The sequence below is a fragment of the Gobio gobio genome, assembly GCF_949357685.1.
Source record: "Gobio gobio genome assembly, chromosome: 4".
Taxonomy (NCBI): domain Eukaryota; kingdom Metazoa; phylum Chordata; class Actinopteri; order Cypriniformes; family Gobionidae; genus Gobio; species Gobio gobio.
The window spans coordinates 65257031-65279848 of record NC_137100.1 but is presented as its reverse complement, the minus strand read 5'-3'; the positions used below and the strand labels follow the sequence as shown (position 1 = coordinate 65279848).

The window sequence follows — 22818 nt, the reverse complement described above, 5'->3', positions numbered from 1 at the left end:
ACCTACACCCCAACCAATCTATCTACCTAACCTGCCCACCCATCTATCTAACCTAGCCACCAACCAATCTATCTACCTAACTTACCCACCACCCATCTATCTACCCACCTACCCATCTATCTACCTACCCACCCATCTATCTATCTAACCTACACCCCAACCAATCTATCTACCTAACCTACCCCCCCAACCACCCACCCACCCATCTATCTAACCTAGCCACCAACCAATATATCTACCTAACCTACCCACCACCCATCTATCTACCCATCTATCTACCTACGCACCCATCTATCCATCTACCTACCCATCCACCCATCTATCTACCAAACCTACCCACCCACCCATCTATCTACCTACCTAACCTACCCACCACCCATCTATCTACCTACCTAACCTACCCACCACCCATCTATCTATCTACCTAACCTACACACCAACCAATCTATCTACTTAACCTACCCACCCACCCATCTATCTAACCTAGCCACCAACCAATCTATCTACCTAACCTACCCACCACCCATCTATCTACCCACCTACCCATCTATCTACCTACCCAGCCATCTATCTATCTACCTAACCTATCCATCCACCCATCTATCTACCAAACCTACCCACCCACCCATCTATCTACCAAACCTACCCACCCACCCATCTATCTATCTACCTAAACTACCCACCAACTCATCTATCTAGCTATCTAACCTACACACTAACCAACCAGTGTTATCTACACTGTTCAGGAAAAAAAAAACAGCCATGCCTAAAATGGCTAAACACTGAGCTTTTAACTGTCTTATTGATCAGGACATTATAGCAACATTTAAGTAAATGCACTACATGGAAAGCAATAGCTGTCTCAGAAAAACATCAAAGACAGAATGTTTGGCAAAACATGGGAGTGTGTGGAGTTGTGTGTGGAGTGATGAATCACAATGAAACACAAGTTGCATGGTGAGTCTCCAGAGCGGTGTCTTCGAAAATCTGGTGAGAAGTATAATAATAAATGCCTCTCTAGCACAGTGAAGCATAGAGGAAGAGTGTCATTGTGTGGGAGACTTTTTAGCTTCTGCTTCACTGCAAAATGTCATTTAATGCTTTGGAGTACTGGAGAATGCTGCAGAACTGCTTGCTTCCCTCAAATGAAAAATGTGGTTATCTAAATAGGATAAGACAACGCTCAACAAGACGATGCTCCTGCCCAAATTACAAAGCCAACCAAGAAGTGGCTTGACAACAACTTCATCAGGCTCATATTTTGGCCTGGTAAGAGTCCAGATTTGGACCCTATAGTGAATATTTGGTCTCACATTAAATTAAATTGAACTGGGAGACATTTTTCAACTACCCCTGAACTATTTGTAGTCATTAACATAATCAATTCCTGAGTGTGGATTTTAATGTGGTTTTAAACCTTTTAAATACTAGAAGACTTGAAAGAAACTCAATTCGGTACCCGCGCTCCAGAGCATGTTCTCGTTCGCATCTTCTGGCACTTGAATGGACAAATACACACAAAATTATGTCATTATGTCTTAAGTGAATGTAAACAGTTGAGAAAGCACATGTGTAACAGTGTTGGATCCGTGCATCTGGCCTTAAAGTGACAGCAACCTAATAATCCTGATGCCGTCTGTGTCATTAATGTTAAAGGGTTAGTTCACCTAAAAAAGGACAAATTTCCCATAATTTACTCACCTGCAAGCCATGAGCCATGAAAATCACTCAATGAACTGAATAACTTTAATAAGGATTCATCTATATTTTATTTATAAACAGAAAACTATGCAATGTTATTTTGAATTATTATTAATTATTATACATAAATTATTTTGTTTCTCATAGAAACGGTTCATGTCTGAAATGTAGCTTTTTAAGTTGCAGAAGTGGGACATTAATCAACATCACATATGTTTGTGTTACAGGAGATGCCCAGTTCAGTGAAGCCACGGGATATCCCATGATGCAACAGTGGAGGGTGCGGAGTAACCTGTATAGAGTGAAGCTTAGTGCCATCACCTTGTCCACAGGTACCACAAGAAACAGACAAACAACAAACCCATGAATATGTTTTTTCTGTGTGTGTGTTCAGTCAAGTGTGTGTACATCAAAGGGTTAATTCACACAAAACTGCAAAAAATACATATGACTTTTCTTACACGGAACACAGAGATATTTTGAGAATTGTTCACGTGTTTTGTTTTGGTCAATACTTCATGGAGGTCCTGCTTTAAAGGGGTTGTTTCTGGAGGTTAGCTTAAGTTTGCAAGGGTTTTTTCTTTTTTTGCATCAAAAAAAGATCATTTTCCATCTTTGTTTAATTGAACTTGAACTAATATTCAACTTGGCTATGCTTTCTTCACACAATATTTTCAACTTAAAGGGGAACTAAACCCAAGCTCAGAGCTTAACTCCACCCACTGGCAATATTTGAAAAATGCTGGAAAAGTGGGCAGAGCCCAGCGGAGACGGATGAACTGAGGGCGGGGCTGAGCGGAGGGCGTGCACCTGAGACCCACAGTGACAGATTGATTGACAGCTGTCTGACTCGCGAGTCGCAAAGATGGAGAATGACTGGAGTGACGCCAGTAGCTTTGCAACAGAGCGGTTATTCTAACCCCACCTTCACCTGAAGTGGAGGAGGGTGAATTGTCTGTAGACACAGACCCAGAGCCTTATCAATGCGAGCCGCTGCTCAAACTGTGTTAACTCCCGATGTCGACGATGCTAGTGAAGCAGCAGTGCAAGAGAGAATGAACAGTCAAATCCTTACACTGAATGCCACTAAAAATAGATCAGATATCTGCATATATACATACAATGTATTTTCATTCAAATTAACTGAATCAATAAGCAGCGCAGGACCAATAAGTTCAAACCTAATAGCCTATCATAAACAGATACCTTTAAGACCATATTGCATTCTAACAATGATACACTTGGTCTCTTAATGGCGTTAAACGCTGGCTTGATGTGTATCACAAACACTGTTAAAGATTATAAATAAATGTATTAACCACCGTGGCCTCAGAGGACAAAATTCTTGGCTCTGCACGCCGTAGCTTTCAACACAAGATATTTAGAAAAACTGGCAGTGTTGAGAATATATAAATAAAGAGTCCATTGTGAATGAGATGAACACATTAAAACATTCTCGTTTAGTCGATCAGACACGTCAATATAAATAAACTTCAGTCCTGCATTTCTAATAGTTGGATCTTTTAGAAGAGTATTGAGTTTTTAGAGGTGTGGTTTGTCCACATCCAGGGACAGAATGACGTCTGCGTACTCTTGGGATTGATGGACAGACACGAGTTGTTTGGAGCTCACCTCTATGATTCACATGTTGTATTGAGGAAAACCATGATATCGCGACTGGTACAATTATTTAATTTAAAACCCAGGCATTTCAGAACGGTGGAAAACAAGAGCAAGGTGGCGTCACTAGGCCCTTTTTAGAGGGGCTTCAACCCCCCCTAAACTTCTGTCCAGCCCCCCTAAAAATGTGTGATTAACCTTTCAAACATATGAAACTGGCGGGAGGCTTCGGCTTCATCCCGTCTTTTAATCTGCTTTAATCAGCGTGTTCTTCAATGGCGGCAAATTAATATTTGGCATTAATATTTGCTTTATAAGTAATAATAAACAGCCAATATCCTAATATGCATACTAATAAGCTACTAGATAATATTGAGAATTGGACCCTAAACAAAAGTGTTACCATTTTTTTTTTCATACCCTCACTGGGGGCTGAGTCCTAAAATTTAAATCCTAGAATCGCCCCTGGCTTTGAGGTATGAAACTTGTGAATATTGTCCATTTCACAACCCCTTTAAAGTCCATGATTCTTTCTGAGATTCTGAGTCCTTGCATTTGTCAACACAGTACATTATCCAAGGATTTCATTTGTAACAGCAAAACAAACAAAAGTCATAGACATAGTCAAACTACACAAGGCTTATGTTAACATAAATGCCATGTGTAGTCATATCCTTTTCATAAATCTCCAATAAAGTAATTGTATAAAAATGGAACTGGTTTATTCTAGAAATGGGCTAGTGAAAAGTCACGTCGTCTTTCTTCAATTGCTCTAGGAAAGGAGAACTGGTCAGAAGTACAAAGCATGTTTATTTAGCTTTTTTTTTTTCAATGAGACAAAGAATAACCCAAAGGGACATTTTTTTAAACATCATCTGTGGTCCACATAAGAGAGAAAGTCTTGTTTACAATGACATGAGGGGGGAATAAATGATCTAATATATTTATTTTGGGGTGAATTATGGGTAACACTTTATCGTGATGCTCCTTTTTAGACATTCTGTTGACTATAAGTGCCTTTGAAACTACATGTCAACTTATTCTACTAACCCGAACCTTAACCTAACAGTCTACTAATACTCGAATGAGAGGTAGTTGACATGTAGATACAAATTATGCTTTAATCCTGTTGGCGATACAACAGTCACAGAAATCAAAATCCCATTCAAATGAAATATTAACCTACACTCTCAGAAAATAAAGTACATAATTCCTTTAGGGGTACAATGGCTTGTCACTGGGGCTGTACCCTAAAGGTTACATTTTTGTACCTCTAAGTCAGGGGTAGGCAAGTTCGGTCCTGCAAAAAATGCTTTTCTTACTTAGTATTTTTGTCTTGTTTTCAGTCCAAATATCTAAAAAATATCTTACATTAAGAAGCATTTACTAGACAAGCAAAAGTTTTTGTCTTGTTTTGGGGGAAAATAACTCAAAATTAAGGGAGTTTTTGCTTAAAATAAGCAAAATAATCTGCCAAAGGGGTAAGCAAAATAATCATGTTTTCTGTTTGAATTAAGATTATTTTGCTTACCCCATTGGCAGATCATTTTGCTTATTTTAAGCAAAAACTCTCTTTAATTTTGAGTTATTTTCCCCCAAAACAATACAAAAATACTACATAAGAAAAGCATTTTTTTGCAGTTTAGAGAGCTGATGTCCTGCAGAGTTTAGCTCCAACCCTACTAAGCCACCATAGTAAAAAACTCATTGCTCCCAACATGCATTGCAGCATTAAGTATGTCACCATTTTTGAGATTCATATGTTGATTCTTGATATCTGTGTGCGTCTAAACTTTTACCCCCTAGAATGTATTTAAAAATACAAATTTCAGAATGCCTCATCTGTGGCAAGAAAGTATTGTTGGTGAATATTATTTATTAATATTTTTAGTCAGTGATGAGTTCAGTCAAACATTTTTCATCATGACAATTTTTGTTTATTGCTTCTTTTGATTTGAACAGATTGTGTTTAGTTAACACTGTAACAAAAACCACAAACTCGCACAAAAAACTAACACACTGATCACCATAATGGTAACATTATTTTCAATAAAACCAACATCTAAACATCTGTTAATTCTCAATAAGAGCTTCTATAGACGTCTTTCAGGGTTGGAGCCAAACTTTGCAGGACAGTGTCTCACTAGAACCGAACTTGCCTGCCAATGGTAGGGGTAATTGTACCCTAAGGACCAATTGTGTACTTTTAAAGATACAGTTATACGTTTTGTTCCCCAAGGAACAAAATTGTACCTCCACTGTAACTTTTTTTCTGAGAGTGTATTAACACGTAACCCTTTTTAAGATAGACCTAAGCATGTTAGTATACAGTCTTGTACCAATGTCTTTTTCCCTTCAAACAAACAACACCACAAGTTAAAAATGCCCACGCCCGCTGTAACATTATTTTCATTGAAAATGAATGGGAAAATACTTCTGGAACCAGGCACAATATCACTGACAGATTACTGGGAATGTAGGCAAAAGTTTCTTAAAAAGGTCTGGTGAATATTTAACAATCAAAGATTTGCTCAACATTCATTGTTTCTGTATGTGTGTTGGTGCTTTGGTCAGATTTCTCAAAGGTGCTGAAATCCCTGACGGCAGAAAGCACTCGGGACGAGTTGCTAGCGTTCATTCAGCAGTACGGCAGTCACTACATCTCCGAGGCGCTGTACGGTTCTGAACTCACCTGCAACATCTACTTCCCCAGCAAGAAGTCCCAGCAACAGCTCTGGCTCCAGTACCAGAAAGGTAAGACAGAGGGAAAGATGGGTATCCTCACAGACAAATAAAACTAAATTAATAAACGATTTCATTTCGTTGGGTGCGTGCATTTACGCTCCAGGGTAGTGTTGCACCAGCCTTTTGTAAATGCTTACTTATCCTGGAATGTACACTAAAAATGTTGAGGTTTTTTAACCAAATTTGGGTCACAAATTTACAAACCCAACCGTTGCGTCAACATTTTAAAAAATGTAACGGTTTGTCCAATTTGTGTTAAAACAACATAGCATTTTTTAGAGTGTAAAAATTGTAATATCAGCTTATTGGTGTCGAATTTTAATCTTCTTACTTAATGCAATGAGCAAGCTTTTATTATATAGTTCTATGGGCTCCAGAAGAAAACGTTTCAGTACAAAATAAATACATTTTGGACACATTCAGTGTCTGCAACAGCATTGCAAGGGCAATATTGAAGAACAATTCACTCAAAAAAAAAAGAGAATTCAGACCTTCATATAGTTCCAAACCCATATAACTTACTTTCCACAATGGAACCAAAAGAAAATGGATGAGAGGATAGTAATCGATTTTTGGAGACAGTCATAAAGAACAACAACAACAAAAGGTCCATGTGAAAAGATCACTGTTCAAGGTCTTCTGAAGCCATTCAAAATGAACATGACACTAACTTTAACACACAATACACAACTGTATGTTCTACATTCACACGCAAATGTCTGGGTAGCTATTCCATAACCCTAATATCAGCAATTTCATAACCAGCATAGGCAGTCTCCTTCCCTTCAAGGTTGGGTTTTGTCAGGACCTCACTGAAACACAATATGAGCGATACAATAAGCTGATATAAACTTTTACTTATGACAACTTGTCATCTTTTAACAAAACTCTTTTAACAACCCTTACGGGTTGCACATGCTAAAGGGTTAGTTCACCCAAAAATGAAAATTCTGTCATTAATTCCTCACCCTCATGTCGTTCGACACCCGTCAGACCTCCGTTCATCTTCAGAACACAAATGAAGATATTTTAGTGTAAATCTGATGGCTCTGAAAGGCCTCCATTGGCTCAATGCACGGTTCACTCTCAAGACCCTTAAAAGGCACTAAAGACGTCGTTACAAAGTCCATCTCACTACAGTGGTTCTAAAATAACTTTCATGAATCGGTGCAAAAAAAACCTAAATAACGACTTATATAGTGATGACGATTTCAAAACAAGGCATCATGAAGCTTCGAAGCATTTTGAATCAGTGAGTCGAATCATGATTCGGATCGTGTGTCAAACCGCCAAACTGCTGAAATTTGGCGATCCAAACCGCTGAATCGACTCACTGATTCATAACGCTTCGAAGCTTCATGATGCCTTGTTTTGAAATCGTCATCACTATGTAAGTGTTCATCTTAAGAAACACAAATAAAGATATTTTTGTTGAAATCTGATGGCTCAGTGAGACCTGCATAGCCAGCAATGACATTTCCTCTCTCAAGATCCATTAATGTACTAAAAAAAATATTTAAATCAGTCCATGTGAGTACAGTGGTTAAATATTAATATTATAAAGCCACAAGAATAACGACTTATATAGCTAGTCATGGCCGATTTCAAAACACTGCTTCATGAAGCTTCGGAGCGGAAACGAATCAGTGTGTTGAATCATGATTTGGATCGCGTGTCAAACCGGCAAACTGCTGAAATCACGTGACTTTGGCAATTCAAACCGCTGATTCAATGTCAATGCTGGCTATACAGGCCTCACTGTGCCATCAGATTTCAACCAAAATATCTTCATTTGTGTTTCTTAAGAAGATGAACAGAGGTCTTACACGTGTGCAATGGCATGAAGGTGAGTAATAAATTCATTTTTGGGTGAAATAACCCTTTAAAGCTTCTAAGAATCCCTAGAAAGATCAGAATTTAGCTTAAAAACTTCTATGGTGGAGTCTTAGCTTAAGAGCGATTCAGGACCGATCTGAGAGCAACTCTGAGCGAGGAAAATACAAAAACTTGTATCTTAGTGAGGAGGCGGGGCTGACCCCGTTGCTACCTATGACACAGTCTTTTGCGGACTGTGATTGGTTGGTTGTCCAAGAAGGAAAAAAAGAGGGTTTTTAAGTATAGAGTTTGTATAAGCCTACACTTTGAAATTACAGGCGTCATTTTTCCTGTGTAATCGTACACTCTTTCTCTCTCTCACATAATATATATATATATATATATATATATATATATATATATATATATATATATATATATATATATATATATATATATATATATATATATATATATATATATATATATATATATATATATATATACATATTAGTGGTGGGCATAGATTAATTTTTTTAATCTAGATTAATTTAGATTAAAATGGCTCATTTGAATTCTGCCGAAGGCATTCAGAATATGTGTGCTTGTAAGTGATCGTTTGTCTTTTTGTAGTTTGAATAATAAATAACTTCTGTCCCTTTAAGACCTGACGCACACATGGATCCCGAACACTGTTCCTGTGAGCTGTTACGACTGTGTTTACGTTAAAACTCACCAAGATGGGCATTGAGACATTTTTGTGTGTTTTTGACCATTAATAAGCTGGAAAAAGGAGCTCATTTTTGCACTTGTATGTCAGAAGCGGCTTTATTACGGTATGTGTGTGTGCGCTTCAGATGCGAGTGCGAAATCTGCGGGAATTAGTAGAATTAACTTTATGTGCAACCCCGCACGAAATTCAGACCGGTCACACCAATACTAACAAAAATCCAACAGAACCCGTTCGCCATGTTCAGAGGATTAAACGGACTGAAAGAGAGGAGGCGGGAGAGGAGAGGAGAGGTGAGGAAGGCGCAGCTGATATCGATACTGTAGAAAATGAGTATTGTATCGTTTCAGATATTTCAGTATCGATACAAAGCGAAATATGGATATTTTTGACAACACTAGTAGGCATACAAACAGGTTCGAAGACTCGTTCTCTCGCCCCCTACAGTGCAATTCGGCTAGGTATACATCCGCGCTAAAATATCAAAGTGAAAGTCATCATAGCTTGCGTAGTATAGACCCAGCTCCAAACCCAACTTTGTGATTAACGGCGATATTTTTTTTATCGCCCGTTAAGAGTCTCACGTTAACGCCGATAACGGCCCACCATATATATATATAGGGCTGTCAAAAGATTAATCGCGATTAATCACATCCAAAATAAAAGTTTGTGTTTACATAATATATGTGTGTGTACTCTGTTAATTATTATTTATATATAAATACACACACATTCATGTATATATTTAAGAAATATTTGCATGTATATACTGTATATACATTCATATAATCTATAATATATATAAATGTTTTATATATAAAAATATGTTTTTCTTAAATATATACATGCTTGTGTGTGTATTAATATATAAATAATAATTAACAGAGTACACACACATATATTATGTAAACACATACTTTTATTTTGGATGCAATTAATCGCGATTAATCTTTTGACAGCCCTAATATATATATATAGTGATTACATCCATTTCTGGCGCTGTGTCTGAGATGTTAGGGAGTCTCTAATAAGAACAGTCACAAACATGTAAAACTCGTAAAAGTCCTCGTCCATACTCCTAACACTTTTGGACCTTAAGACCTCTTTTAAGGGTTAAGCTGCTTTCTGAATTACTTTTTTCTTGACTAGGAATTTTTTTTTAATTTAAGAGGAAACGCCCACCTTTCTAATCATTTTCTAAGAATTTTGTCACTAGGAGCAGTGTTGGGGAAAGGTACTTTGAAAAGTAATGCATTACAATATTGCGTTACTCCCTTAAAAAGTAACTAATTGAGTTACTTAGTTACTTTTTAAGAAATGTGTTACGTTACTTTTGCATTACTTTTTCTCACCTGGGCTGGGCTTGCTTTTTTGTTTTGTTTTTTAATAGCAAAAAAAGTCCTTTTTGTGCAAATGTAAAGACCTCTTCATACCAAAATTGAAATAATAGGCCTCAGGCTGAGGTAAAAATGTGCTGCCATTCTGGATAATGGAAGAATAGGACGCAGGAGAAAAACTTTTTAACAATAAAAACAAACAATCTAGTAATTTTTGCTCATGGTTTAACTGAATCATCAAAGGTCAGCAGCACGACATTGGTCAATAAAGGTAGATTAAATGCATACAAATATTTGTTTAATTTAACATTTATATATTTGAGGTTTGCATAGTATTCTGATTTTGCATTTGACTGATTTTATTAATGTTGAAGAGTACTGAATCTTTATTGTGCAAGTGAGATGAATAAATGCTCACATTTAGTCTAGAACTACAATAACCCTCATGTTTACACACAACGCCTCTGCACTTATTTATGGGGGCAGGAGAGCTGTCAGTCAAATAAATGTGAAAAAGTAACTCAGATATTTTGTTGTAAATTTGAAAAGTAATGCGTTACTTTACTGGTTACTTGTAATGCGTTACCCCCAATACTGACTAGGAGTTACTCTTTGCATTACGATTTTTCTTGAATACTGGCCCTGAGATACAGGGCTCAAGACAACGACTAAATGGTGGCATTTTGTGATGTTTTTTCCTGCTGGTGCGACTGAATTTGGTTGGAGGTCACAATAGTGCCCAACTGATGAGAGCTCTGCCATTTCTGTTACATATGAGAAACATCGGACGGCAAACGAAACGAAAGCGGAACAGAACCGGGCTACTCGTTTGAGCTGTGCTGGACCGTTTATCAGCTCGGAGCAATAATAGACATCGCAGAATTCTCTGTTATAAACCACAGATATCAGATCAAACAGAGCTGACGAGGAAACCAGGAGAAACATTTTGAAACATTCATGGGTTTCAGTCCAACAAATCATAAACGTTCACCATGGATTTAATGTAGTAACACCCCATGGTGTTGTGGAAGAAATAGTCGAATGTTTTTACATTATTCATCTCAGGGTTCGTACAATCTTTTGAGAGTGAAATTCAAGAAATTTTCAAGTGTTTCACACTTTTCCCAGCACTCTAAATATTATCCAATTTTAATATTATTTTTAGTGTGATGATTTGTAAAACTAAAAGTTTAAAGGTGCTGGCCACTTTATAGCAAAAAAAAAACACCACTATAACCAGTAGGTGGTGGCATAAGAGCACATATTTGACTTAAGAAAGAAAAAAGTAGGAAGTCACAAAGTCTCATGAAAAACTGAAACTTTTCTTCAAATTGTGACTGGATTACACAGAAAACAAGTAAAGAGTGCTTCTTTTAGTTCAGAATGATACTATAGAAGAACAATAGTACATTATTTTCCTTATAAAAATGTGTTTTTTGCACATTACTGTTGTTAATAAAAGTAATTTTTTTCTGCATAATTCAAGCTCAACGCTTCACTGTTAAATGTCCAATAAACAAACATGTACTATTATTAGTAACTACACTTATTAACAAAACAATTGTAATTTTATGATTAAATTAACCTTATGATAAACTCCAGCGCCACCATCTGTAGAACTTAGTGGTGCTGCTCTCAAATGTTAGTCTGGAGCCCTGTATTATCAAAGTATTATCAGTAATACAGTGGAAATTAGTAGATTTGGTTAGCATGTTGATTTACGGTGTGCACCCCTACATTTTCTGGTTGTGCCCCTAAAATGTTCAGTTGTGCTCCTAGTGATAAAAGTTAGTCTGGAGCCCTGACATTATAACTAACTTCAGAAATATATTGTTTATTAACCTATTTTCCCCCATTGTACTCCACGGGCCATTTAAAACGCATTAATTTGCTTTTAAACATGATTAAAAGTGTCCAACAGTTGACCTGGTAATGGCTTATGTTTCAGTAACATTGAGGCAAAGATCTTTAATACAATTGGTGACGTCAACAAAACCAGACAATCTCAGATGTTGCTTTTATTGCACACAGTTGGTCATGAACATTACAAACACGAATTTGGGACTCATTTCACTGACACCAACATCAACGCTTGAACATGATTAGATGAATTATGAAAGCAATATGTCCGTTCAGAGTCTCTTGCCATTAAACCCTGACAAAAGCACAACAGTGTGAGAAAATACTCATTGTTTAGGCCTCGCTATGACCTAAATCATGATGGGTAATGTTAAACCCATAAAAGAGCAACTTTGCAGGCGATTTACATACGATTGTATGTCACTTGTTCATGATTTGTTGCACATTTGACAACCAACAAGAAACAATAAAACATAAAAAACACTCACGATGGTCTTCTATTGTACGTGTACAGAAGAACAAAACTATATATTGCATTGTGGATCTAGCTTTGTGCGTTTACTAAAAGTAAAAATAAGAAAATCCCTGTACCCCGTTCTTCATATATTGCTTTATTCATCTAAGATAATGATGACCAGATCTTGTAATCGTGATAATTCCTCTTCAGCTCTTTTTTTTTATTGTGCAAATGTGATTACCCCATCTTGTTCATTGTTAAAGATTGCGTACTCCTGGAATACAGGAAAAGCTCCATGTATTGATACTTGAAACTAATTAGAAATGAATCAATTGGTCAACGACTAGAGCAAGGAAATGGCAATAAATACTATTGAAAAGTATTACCAATTGACATTGTATTACATATATGACATATTATATTAAGTGAGAGCCATTAAAAGGATGAGCACAATTCCTAACACAACAAGACGATATTTTAGAAGGCCATAGAAGAAATGTTCTAAGAGCAAGGAAAGCAGAATGCATTGGCAGAAAGAGGTAAATACAAGGTGTTTGTTACATTATTTCCATCTTCATTGTGTCTTTACTCTTGCATTTCAACAGAATTTGTGATTTATTATTATAATAGGATTAAAGCTTGATGAATGTAACAATGTAATTCTACCTGCAGCACAGTTGAGTGAAAGTATAAATGAAAACTGTCCTTAAAAACCAATGTTCTACTTCTAACATGGCCAGGCAATTCAAAGAAAATCATGTCCCATTTCTTAAGGATCACTTACACTTTTCTAAGGGAATGGCAGACAGTGCACTTTGGTATGTCTGGATCACCTGTGCATTTATTATAAGGCCAATGCAGGTAATGCACGTTTATTAAAACTTAATCTATATAAAGGCCAGAAAAACTTTACGCAAATGCATGGCCAACGCACTGTGGTCCGGTTTAACATACTTGCATTGTTTGGCAATAAGCAACCTCAAGAAGGTGATACTAATTACCTTTAAATGTCTGTGCCATTTCACTGGAAGTGTTATGACTAACTTAGCTTAACTGTTGAGTACCTACAGTAAAGAGAAAACGGACATAAACCAAGACGTCTGCATTAATATCTACTACAGTACCCTTTACAACACAGAGAATGCAGCGTGTACTTGCATTGTGTTATGAATTGTGATAATGGGTTTCCATTCTAATCTAAATGTGATTGTTTCATAAAGCCTAAATCTACATACGTTAGTAATATCATAACCAAGATTTTAAAACTGCTGTCTAATGGTGCGTTCACACCAGACGAGAATGAAGCGTTAAGCGCGAGTGATTTACATGTTAAGTCAATGCAAAGACACGAATAGACATTCTGCGGCGCAATTCGTGCGAATGACACGGATCGTTTGACGTGGTTCGTTGAAAAATCTGAACTTTGGTGGATATTCTCACCGCGTTAACCAATCAGGAGCTTGCTCAAGTAGAGACAACAATGAGGACAAAATCATATGTGGAGCTGTAGCTTCATACTTAATAGAAAGAGGAATAAGACGGATCTTGCTTGGAAGAAAGTGAGTGAGGATGTCGGACAGTCTGGTAAGTTGTAAAAAAACGCTCTTTACTCAATTTGAGCTATATATAGGGCGTTTTTTCGGGTGATTGGGACACTTTTTGCCATTGAGATGACTTGGAAAAAGTGTCTCAATCACCCTGAATTCCCCCTATTGAGACTACAAGCTAGTTAAAGCCGGCAAATTGAGCTTATTCGCCGTATTTTAAAACAATCCATGTCAGCCATTTTGCAACGAGACGAGCCGCCTGGCAGAAGCCCCTCCCAATGTCAAGCGCGAATGACGCGAGTAAACTCAAAATGTTCAAGCGTCCAATTACGCACGAATAGCACGATTTATTCGCGCAAGTCGTGTCTGGTGTGAACGCACAGTAAAGCTGTAAAGATCCACCTCTCCGATACAAGGACACTTTAATGCAAAATATCATTTAATATATGGTGTAAATTGCAGCGTCATTTCCCTGCTTCAGTTGAACTATGATAGGCTTGTAAATATCTCCTGAACTCGACAGGCCTTTGGTTCCTGCAACATAGCAAAGCTTGTACAAACTGGGATACACTACAGGCCAGTTCACAGTAAATTAATAACAACAGACACTATTTGTAGTAACAACAATTACAGTGTTTTCAAGCTTACTGTTCTTTAGTTTAACTGTGTTATGAAATCAGAAAGTCCTTCAGTTATGAGCGGGCACTTTAATAGAGAGGGCATTATGGGACCTCATTACAACAATTACACATGACACTCACAGTAGTGTTTTGAGTTGAGTCACGTTTTCCAAATCAAATTAAGCAACTTCCCATTAGTAATATCCTGGGTTCAGTACAAGTGAAGATCAATCATAGCACTTGTGGCATAGTGTTGATCACCTCAAAAATTATGCAGCGAGGCAAAGGTGGATGTGACCAATCCATAAATAAAAATTGAAAACATAAATTTCAAACGCATAGCAACAACATTAGTGTTAACTGTGAGTGGTCTTATAAATTCAAAAGCTTTACATTTCTGCTTTCAAATCCTCTAAAAATGACCCCATTTACATAGTAATTGCCTCAACGTAACCTTTATTTTTTTAAAGCAAATGTGTTTTATGATAATCAACATTATGCCACAACTGCTGTTGATTGAGTCTATCTTGTATTGAACCTGGAATATTCCTTAAATATCATTTATTAAAAAAAATCTTAATGCCTGTACAGCAGCACACACACAAAAAACCAAATGAGATGAGAATTGAAATGCACCCATAAAGAACAACATTTTCAGTTATTGCCATCAGTTGTGCTATATTTCAAAATCCATTTGCCCAAAGCATCCATAGTAATACCCATAATCCATCATTGAATTGCTCCATGGCAGTGGTGAATGGTTGCGGTGTAGCTGCCTGATCCCAGCCACTGCAAGTCACAGGTCAGAAATCACGGAAGCAAACGCATTTGTATCAAAGCCATTGAATTAAAGTGACTAGTCTTATAAAGTGTCCACAGCAGTCTTAACACGTAGAGGAGCGCCTCTTTTGCAAGTATGTGTAAACCTTCACACAGTGGTCCCAGCAATCCAAGACAAGCAGTTGTCCCTTCTGGGTAACAGCTACGCCTACGGGGCAAGTAAGGCCCTCCTGAATGAGAACGTTGTAGCCTCCTTCTTTAGGGAACTGTAGTATCTCCTTTCGACCACTGTCCGTCACGATCAAGTCCCCGTTGGAGTCCACGCACATGCCGGTTATGCAACGGAAGTCCTCGTTCTCTGAGAAGAAGTGACTGAGTTGCTTTCCCAGCTGCCCATCCATTCCCACCGAGCCGATGGAAAAGCCCCCTTCGAGGTGGTGTTCATTGTGTCTATTCTCGATGTTTAGACCCAAGCCCTGCGTGAAGTAGACTGTACCTGAGGAGTCGCAAGTTACAAACTTGGGCCTGACGGCCGAGCATAATCGGTTATAGTTCACTACACCTACATTACGATCCACAGCCAGGCACCACAGCTTCCCCCCCTCGACATCTGACACGACAAACTGCCCCGAAGGCATGGCCGCGATTCCCCATGGCTTGATGAGCTGGTTCTTGTGGCAGGCGACGCAGTGGCCATCGGTGGTGTAAATCTTCACAGAGTTGTCGTAGTTATCAGTGACACCAATGAGGCCCTGAGCGGTGATTGCGATGGAGAGGGGGATGAGGTTGGGCAGGTCAGCGCCAAGGAAGCTCAAGACGAAGTTGTCGATGCTGCTCGGGTTGCGTCTTATCTCCCGTTGGAAGCCCTTGCGGTTAAACATCTGGATGCGGTAATTCCCTCGGTCGGCCACGAGAACCTCACCCTGCGGTGTGACGCAAATGCTTACCGGCAAGTTGAACATGCCCGGGAGATTGCCCTTGCATCCCATCTTTTTCACGAACTGACAGAGCTGCCCACCAGAAGCCCCTGGAGACGGTCCTCCTCCATCTACAGACTTGGACTTGAAGCTTCCAGGAGAGGCGCAAACGGCTTCCTCAACAGTCGTCACCATTTCAATATCCCGATACATGTCCAAAGGGGCAGCAGCAGCAAAATCGAGTCCATCTTCCTCTTCGGCGTTGACAGTGCAGGGTTTGGTGGACAGTTGCCCCACGTCTAAAGGGTTTGCGCACTCCATTTTAACCAGCTCGGGCTCTTGTAGTTTCAGAATGACGGGCTGATTGGTTTTTAGGTCCAACTCCTCTTCTTCATTGTTACTCACTTCCTCCAGTAGAGCAATATCCGTCTGCTTGATCCTCATGGTTAGGTAGTCACACCTTGAGACCACCTGCACTTCAGCGATATTGAGCAGGTACGTCTGCTCCTCGAGAATCTGGGCATTGAGCTTCTCTATTTCAGCCAAGGAGGTGGCAAAGGCACGGCGAGAGCGGCCCAGTTCCTCTTGGAGCCGCAACTCAGCCTTGGCATACTCCTGCTGTACAGCCTTGTACTTCAGTCTGAGGGATTTCGTCACGTTATCGATAGCCGCCTTCTTCTTCTGAATATTGCCCATTGCCTCCCGCAAGTTGGAAAGCTTCCCGCTGATGTCTTTCCGGCACTGTTCAGCAGCCGTGCGAATGGCTTGTACGGCATGGCCTTGGCGCTGGTGCCCCTCGGTTTTACAAATATCACACAACACGATGCCGCAATCACGGCAGAACTGGCGGGGCAGCCGGTTCTTACAAGACTTGCACATGAGGCCCATGGTAGAGCCGCAAGAACTTGCACAGTCGATGATCTTCAACACGGTGAGATTGTCCGCCAGCTGGGAAATACTGCTCATGCGAGACACCTTGCTGCAAAAGGGGCAGCGCACACCATTTATCGTGCTGGCGAGGAGTTTCTCAAGGCACTGGCGACACACGGAGTGACCGCACTGCAGAAGCTTGGGTCGAAGCTGATCCTGGTTGTAGGTCTCCAGGCAAATGGGGCATTCCAGTACCTCCCGGACCAAATCTGGATCTAGGGACGTTGGTGTGGCCATGATGCCTTCTAGTGCCTACAGGGGAGGAAAAAAGTAATGTGTGTGTTTGACGTGCATTACGTTCAGTTATAATAAAAGTTTGCAATGTGTTATTTTTACTTCAATTTAGAGCTGCAGGATTCTGGATCTAAATTGAGAATCACAATTTTTTTGTTGTTTTTAAAATAGAGATCATGGTTTTCCCACGATTCTGAACAGACAACTAAACATAACGTAATTTACAGCACTCTAAAAAATGCTGGGTTAAAAATAACCCAAGTTGGGTTGAAAATGGACTAACCCAGCAATTGGGTTGTTTTAACGCAATTGGGTTGTTTAAATGTTTCCTTAAAACAACTCAATTGCTGGGTAAAAACAAACCAATCGCTGGGTTAAAACAACCCAATTGCTGGCTTAGTCCATTTTCAACCCAACTTGGGTTATTTTTACCCCAGCATTTTTTAGAGTGTAGAGGTTCTGGCAAAATGTTAATATCAGCCGTCTATTAAAAACCGTCTGTTTAATTAATTTGAAATAATTATTTAAAAGAATCAGTTTGAACAAGACTCGCTCAAGTACTTCACTTGTTTCATCAACAAATCTCTCGAATCTCGAATGACAAATACATTTCACTTGTCGCCATCTACTGGCGTAACAGTGTAATCGTTATTTGAATAAAAAAATACAATCCTAATTTGAAGCGCCACATTAATTTCAAAAGGTGATTTTCTCTATTTTGATTGTTTATAGTTCGCAGTGTAACTATAAACTTTTATCTCTTGTAATATGAATATATTCAACACAGAAATAACAATACTGTGTGGCCTAAAATACATTATTCATACCTATACAAATGCTCTCTCTGGGTCAACGGCAGCAAGAACACAGATTTTAATGTTCCGATGTGATTTTGTCAAAGGTTTAATAGATTCAGGCGAATCGTTGTAATTTAGGAATAGAGATCGCATTCTTTTAACGATTAATCGTGCAGCTCTACTTTAATTACTGGTGTAAATTGTCATATGGCCTAGTGTAATAATTAATACTTAAAAGGCTGTGATTACATTTATAGCCTGCATGAAATTACTTTAAAGTGAGTGTGGAAACAGTATGGGGTATCAGAACATGCCTAGGGGTGTTTCAGCCTGTAATACGTGTACACTTTCTTTTTTTTGTGAAGGGAAGGGATCAATTGCTAGTTTCTAGTCTTTGTTAAAGGGATAGTTCACCCAACAATGAAAAGTATCCCATAATTTTCTCATGCTCAAGCCCATCCTAGGTGTATATAACATTCTTCTTTCAGACGAACACAATTGGTGTTATGTTAAAAAATATCCTGGCTCTTCCGGTTTTACAATGGGAGTGAATAATAACTTCGATTTTGAAGCCCAAAAAAATGCCATTATTGGTAATCCATACGGATCCGGTTAGTAAAGGCCTTCTGAAGCGACGAAAAATATGCAAAATGTGCAGTGTTGGTGGGCCTCCAGGATCGTGGTTGGGAAACACTGTTCTATAAAGTATGAATGAATGTAGTTTGAGTGTAATCCGGATGTACTACATCCTAGTGTTGTCAAAAATATCGATATTTCGATATCTGTAACGATATCTGTAACGGCACCAGCTTCGCACCTGCCTCCTCTCATTCAGTCCGGTTAACCTTCTGAACACGGCGAAAAGTGTTTGCTTAAAACAACCCAATTGCTGGGTTAGTCCATTTTCCAGTTTTAAAATTAAGTATAGTGCAGTCAGTGTGCACTTTATTATGCTGTTTGCTTGTTGATACTGTGTGCAATAGTGTAATTATTTTATTTATGCTTAAATATTTATTTTCACAACTCTTTTTTTTCTTGTTCTACCTCACCTGTTTTTACTATTTGTTAAATATAGTTTAGTTCAATAAATGTTCCTTTTTTAAATAGTAAATTTTAAATTATCATCATGATCATTGTGACATTTTTATGATGTAAATTGAGGGAGCAAAAGCAGTATCGGCTCCAAATATCGGCTCAAGAAAATCGGCAGCCCGTATCGGTCATCTGCAAAGGCTGATGAAAAAAAAATCGGTATCGGCACAAAAAAAATCCATATCGGTCGATCCCTAGCCCTGACTATTTTAATAGTCGATTAATCTAACGATTATTTGAACGATTAATCGACTAATCATCGATTATTCTCATTCCCGACTAATCAGTAAATTTTGAACAATTATACAGCTTTTTCAATTTGTTAAATCATTGCGTTATACATATTCTAACTATAATATATAAAGTGCTAGTGAACCAGGAGCTGATTGAGACGTGCAAGGCGAAACTTTTCACGGGAGCACTACGTGCATGTTGGAGCACTTAAAGAGGAAACGACTAACTAACTAGCGGTAAATCTCTTTATTAGAGAATGCAATCCTACTAATAATTGTAATAATATTAACAATAATAATATAATTACAGTAATGTGATGATTTATTTAGCTTAGAATAAAGTTTGATCGATCTTTCTATTATTATAACACTATTAGGTATTATAGTCTCATCACTTGCCAGTATTTTGTTCCATTTGCATGTAGACTCACAAAAGGCGATGTTAGGAAGAATATCACGTCTGTTACTTTTTCATATTGTTAATTAAAAGGTGAATGAGAATCTGTCAGCTCAATTGTCATGTAAGAGATTAATATTATGTCATTTTGTCTGCAATGTCATTTGCAGATTAATATTTTTTACTAGGGCTGTCAAAAGATTAATCGCGATAAATCGCATCCAAAACAAAAGTTTGTGTTTACATAATATATGTGTGTGTACTCTGTTAATTATTATTTATATATAAATACACACACAAGCATGTATATATTTAAGAAAATTTTTTTTTTTTTATATATAAAACATTTATATTTATATATATTATAGATTATATAAATACAGTATATACATGCAAATATTTCTTAAATATATACATGAATGTGTGTGTATTTATATATAAATAATAATTAACAGAGTACACACACATATATTATGTAAAAACAAACTTTTATTTTGGATGCGATTAATCGTGATTAATCATTGACAGCCCTAATTTTTACCATTCTTTGTGTCCTGAAGTAAATGTCCTCTTTTTCTGTTTCAGTTCTAAGAAAAGCAGTGGGGCTATTATTGTTTTACAAATGAAGCTCTTAATACTGCGGCCAAGAGATGTTTACATTCAAACATCTATTTTTTGTTTGTCTGTAATGCTGCAAATTTTTGTTTATTATTAATTTTTTTCAACTGAAAGTGAACAGAATATTTAAACAATGCTTAGAGAGCATTTGTGTGTGATTTGAGTTCTGAGAACTTGGCTCAAAGTTAATGAAAAACAACCATTTCAAAAGCTGAAGTGACTTTCTTTTTTATATATTATAGTTAGAATATGTATAACGCAATGTTTTAACTAATTGAAAAAGCTGAATAATTGTAAAAAATGTACTGATTAGTCGCCGATGTCAATGACAATAATCGACGATTAGCCGATTAATCGCTCTAGTAATTGTTCGATTAATCGATTATTAAAATAATCATTTGTTGCAGCCCTAGTAGAGAAGTATTCGATTTCGGACGAAGCGCTAGCCAGTGATTATAGTTCATAAAGGTATAAATATAGATATTTTTCTTAGCTTCAGAAGGCCTTTGTTAACCCCTGGATCCTTATGGATTACTTTTATGATGGATGGATGCACTTTTTTTACTACTCACTCCCATTATAAAGCTCGGATATTTTTAATAATATAACTCGTCTGAAAGAAGAATGTCACATACACCTAGGACGGCTTGAGGGTGAGAAAATTATGGGATTGATTTTCATTTTTTAGGTGAACCTAAATTTTGTCGAAACTGCAAAATAGTGTTGTTTTTGTCATTTTATATGTATTTTTGAATGGCAGATACCGACACTGATATCCAGAGAGTGGCATAAGGATGATAATGATGTATTTTAATCATGACAAATAAGATGCACGCACACTTGCTCAAACTCAAAAGTATATGAAATAGAATCAGCCTATGTTATTTTGTGTGCATTATCCATTAACAATGACGTTAGTCCAGAGGAAACCATGAGAAAATGTCATGTCATTACAAAAGCAGATGATGATGACATGCACTGATGCTGTTTCTGTATTTACTGGCTGTCCTACCACACCTACTGATGCATCTCATGATCATATATTCATAAAAAAGGCTATTTTCAAATGCTAGGGCAATGCAATTTGACTTTTTTTCAATGAACTCAGCAGCAACAGCCTGTCTTGCGTTTGTTTTGGTAGCCAAATGGCTCGATATCAAATCCCAATCATATTTCTGGAGCCATTTCTTGTAGTTTAATGCATGCATTATTTAGTCGCACGCATGCCGCATCATATACAGTCTGATTATATGTAGTTATATATGTCTAATCGGTTGATTTACAGGCCCCGAGGCATCAAAACATTGCGATCTGAGTGTCGACATCCCTAACTTCCGCGTGCATGCCAACCAAAATGAAAGCCCGCATGCTAAAAACATTCATGCGAGTTTAACTGTTGATCGTTACATGATTTCCTACCTTCAGCTCAACGGTAGCTTTTGCTTGATGTGACGACGCGCGCGTCTCTCATGTCAGCGGGTGCGCGCGACACTGCGGAGGTGACGTCTTGACGGAGGTTGATTCTTTGCGTAAGTCCCGCCCCCCTGGTGAGATTTCGTTGGTCGCTCGCGTTGAGAGACGTGCGCGGGAACCAATCAGATGAGTCGCCGCGGTTGTCATGCGTGATGCGCAAAGTAATTTCAGTGGCTCAGGCGAAAGAGCTCAGAACTGCTGATGGAAACACACATGGGTGGATAATAAAAAATAAAACACCAGCGATTAAAAATAATTCATCATTGAGAATATCAAAAGCTAAGTGTTACAAATTAAAATCATAATCAGAAAAAATATGCAGTGCTGCTATAAAGAAGCTGGCAGTAATGCTGGATTGAGAGTATATAATATTAAACGAGGATATTATATTATGTTAATTATAGTCTATTATATTATATTATGTATAGCCTATTATATTCTATTAATTATAGCATAATATATTATATTAAGTATATCCTATTATATAATATTAAGTATAGCCTATTATATTAATTATAGCCTATTATATTATATTAATTATAGTCTATTATATTATATTAATTATAGTCTATTATATTATATGAATTATAGCCTATTATATTATATTATATTAATTACAGCCTATTATATTAATTATATCCTATTATATTATATTAATTATAGCATATTATATTAAGTATAGCCTATTATATTATATTAATTATAGCATATTATATTAAGTATAGCCTATTATATTATATTAATTATAGCATATTATATTATATTAATTATAGCATATTATATTATATTAATTACAGCCTATTATATTAATTATAGCATATTATATTATATTAATTATAGCATATTATATTAATTATAGCCTATTATATTACATTAATTATAGCATATTATATTATATTAATTATAGCATATTAT

General features: G+C 37.4%; 2 protein-coding genes across 2 annotated transcripts in view; one reads left to right on the top strand and one right to left on the bottom strand.

Annotated features, from left to right (window-relative positions):
• Positions 1-22818, top strand: part of astn2 (astrotactin 2) — a 512045-nt gene that overhangs the window by 371707 nt on the left and 117520 nt on the right. The window contains exons 14-15 of the mRNA XM_079815958.1: positions 1929-2033; positions 5896-6075. Coding sequence (XP_079672084.1) covers positions 1929-2033; positions 5896-6075 — 285 coding nt within the window. The remainder of the gene's footprint in view (positions 1-1928; positions 2034-5895; positions 6076-22818) is intronic.
• On the bottom strand, positions 11953-21918 carry trim32 (tripartite motif containing 32). Its single transcript, XM_079813942.1, has 2 exons — positions 21850-21918; positions 11953-17311 (listed from the first exon to the last, which is right to left on the bottom strand). The coding sequence occupies exon 2, from the start codon at positions 17294-17296 to the stop codon at positions 15317-15319; it is 1980 nt and encodes a 659-aa protein (XP_079670068.1). The 5' UTR covers positions 17297-17311; positions 21850-21918; the 3' UTR covers positions 11953-15316.

Excerpts from the sequence above, each read along its gene's own strand:
- trim32 (XM_079813942.1), bottom strand. The coding sequence starts at position 17,296 with ATGGCCACACCAACGTCCCTAGATCCAGATTTGGTCCGGGAGGTACTG.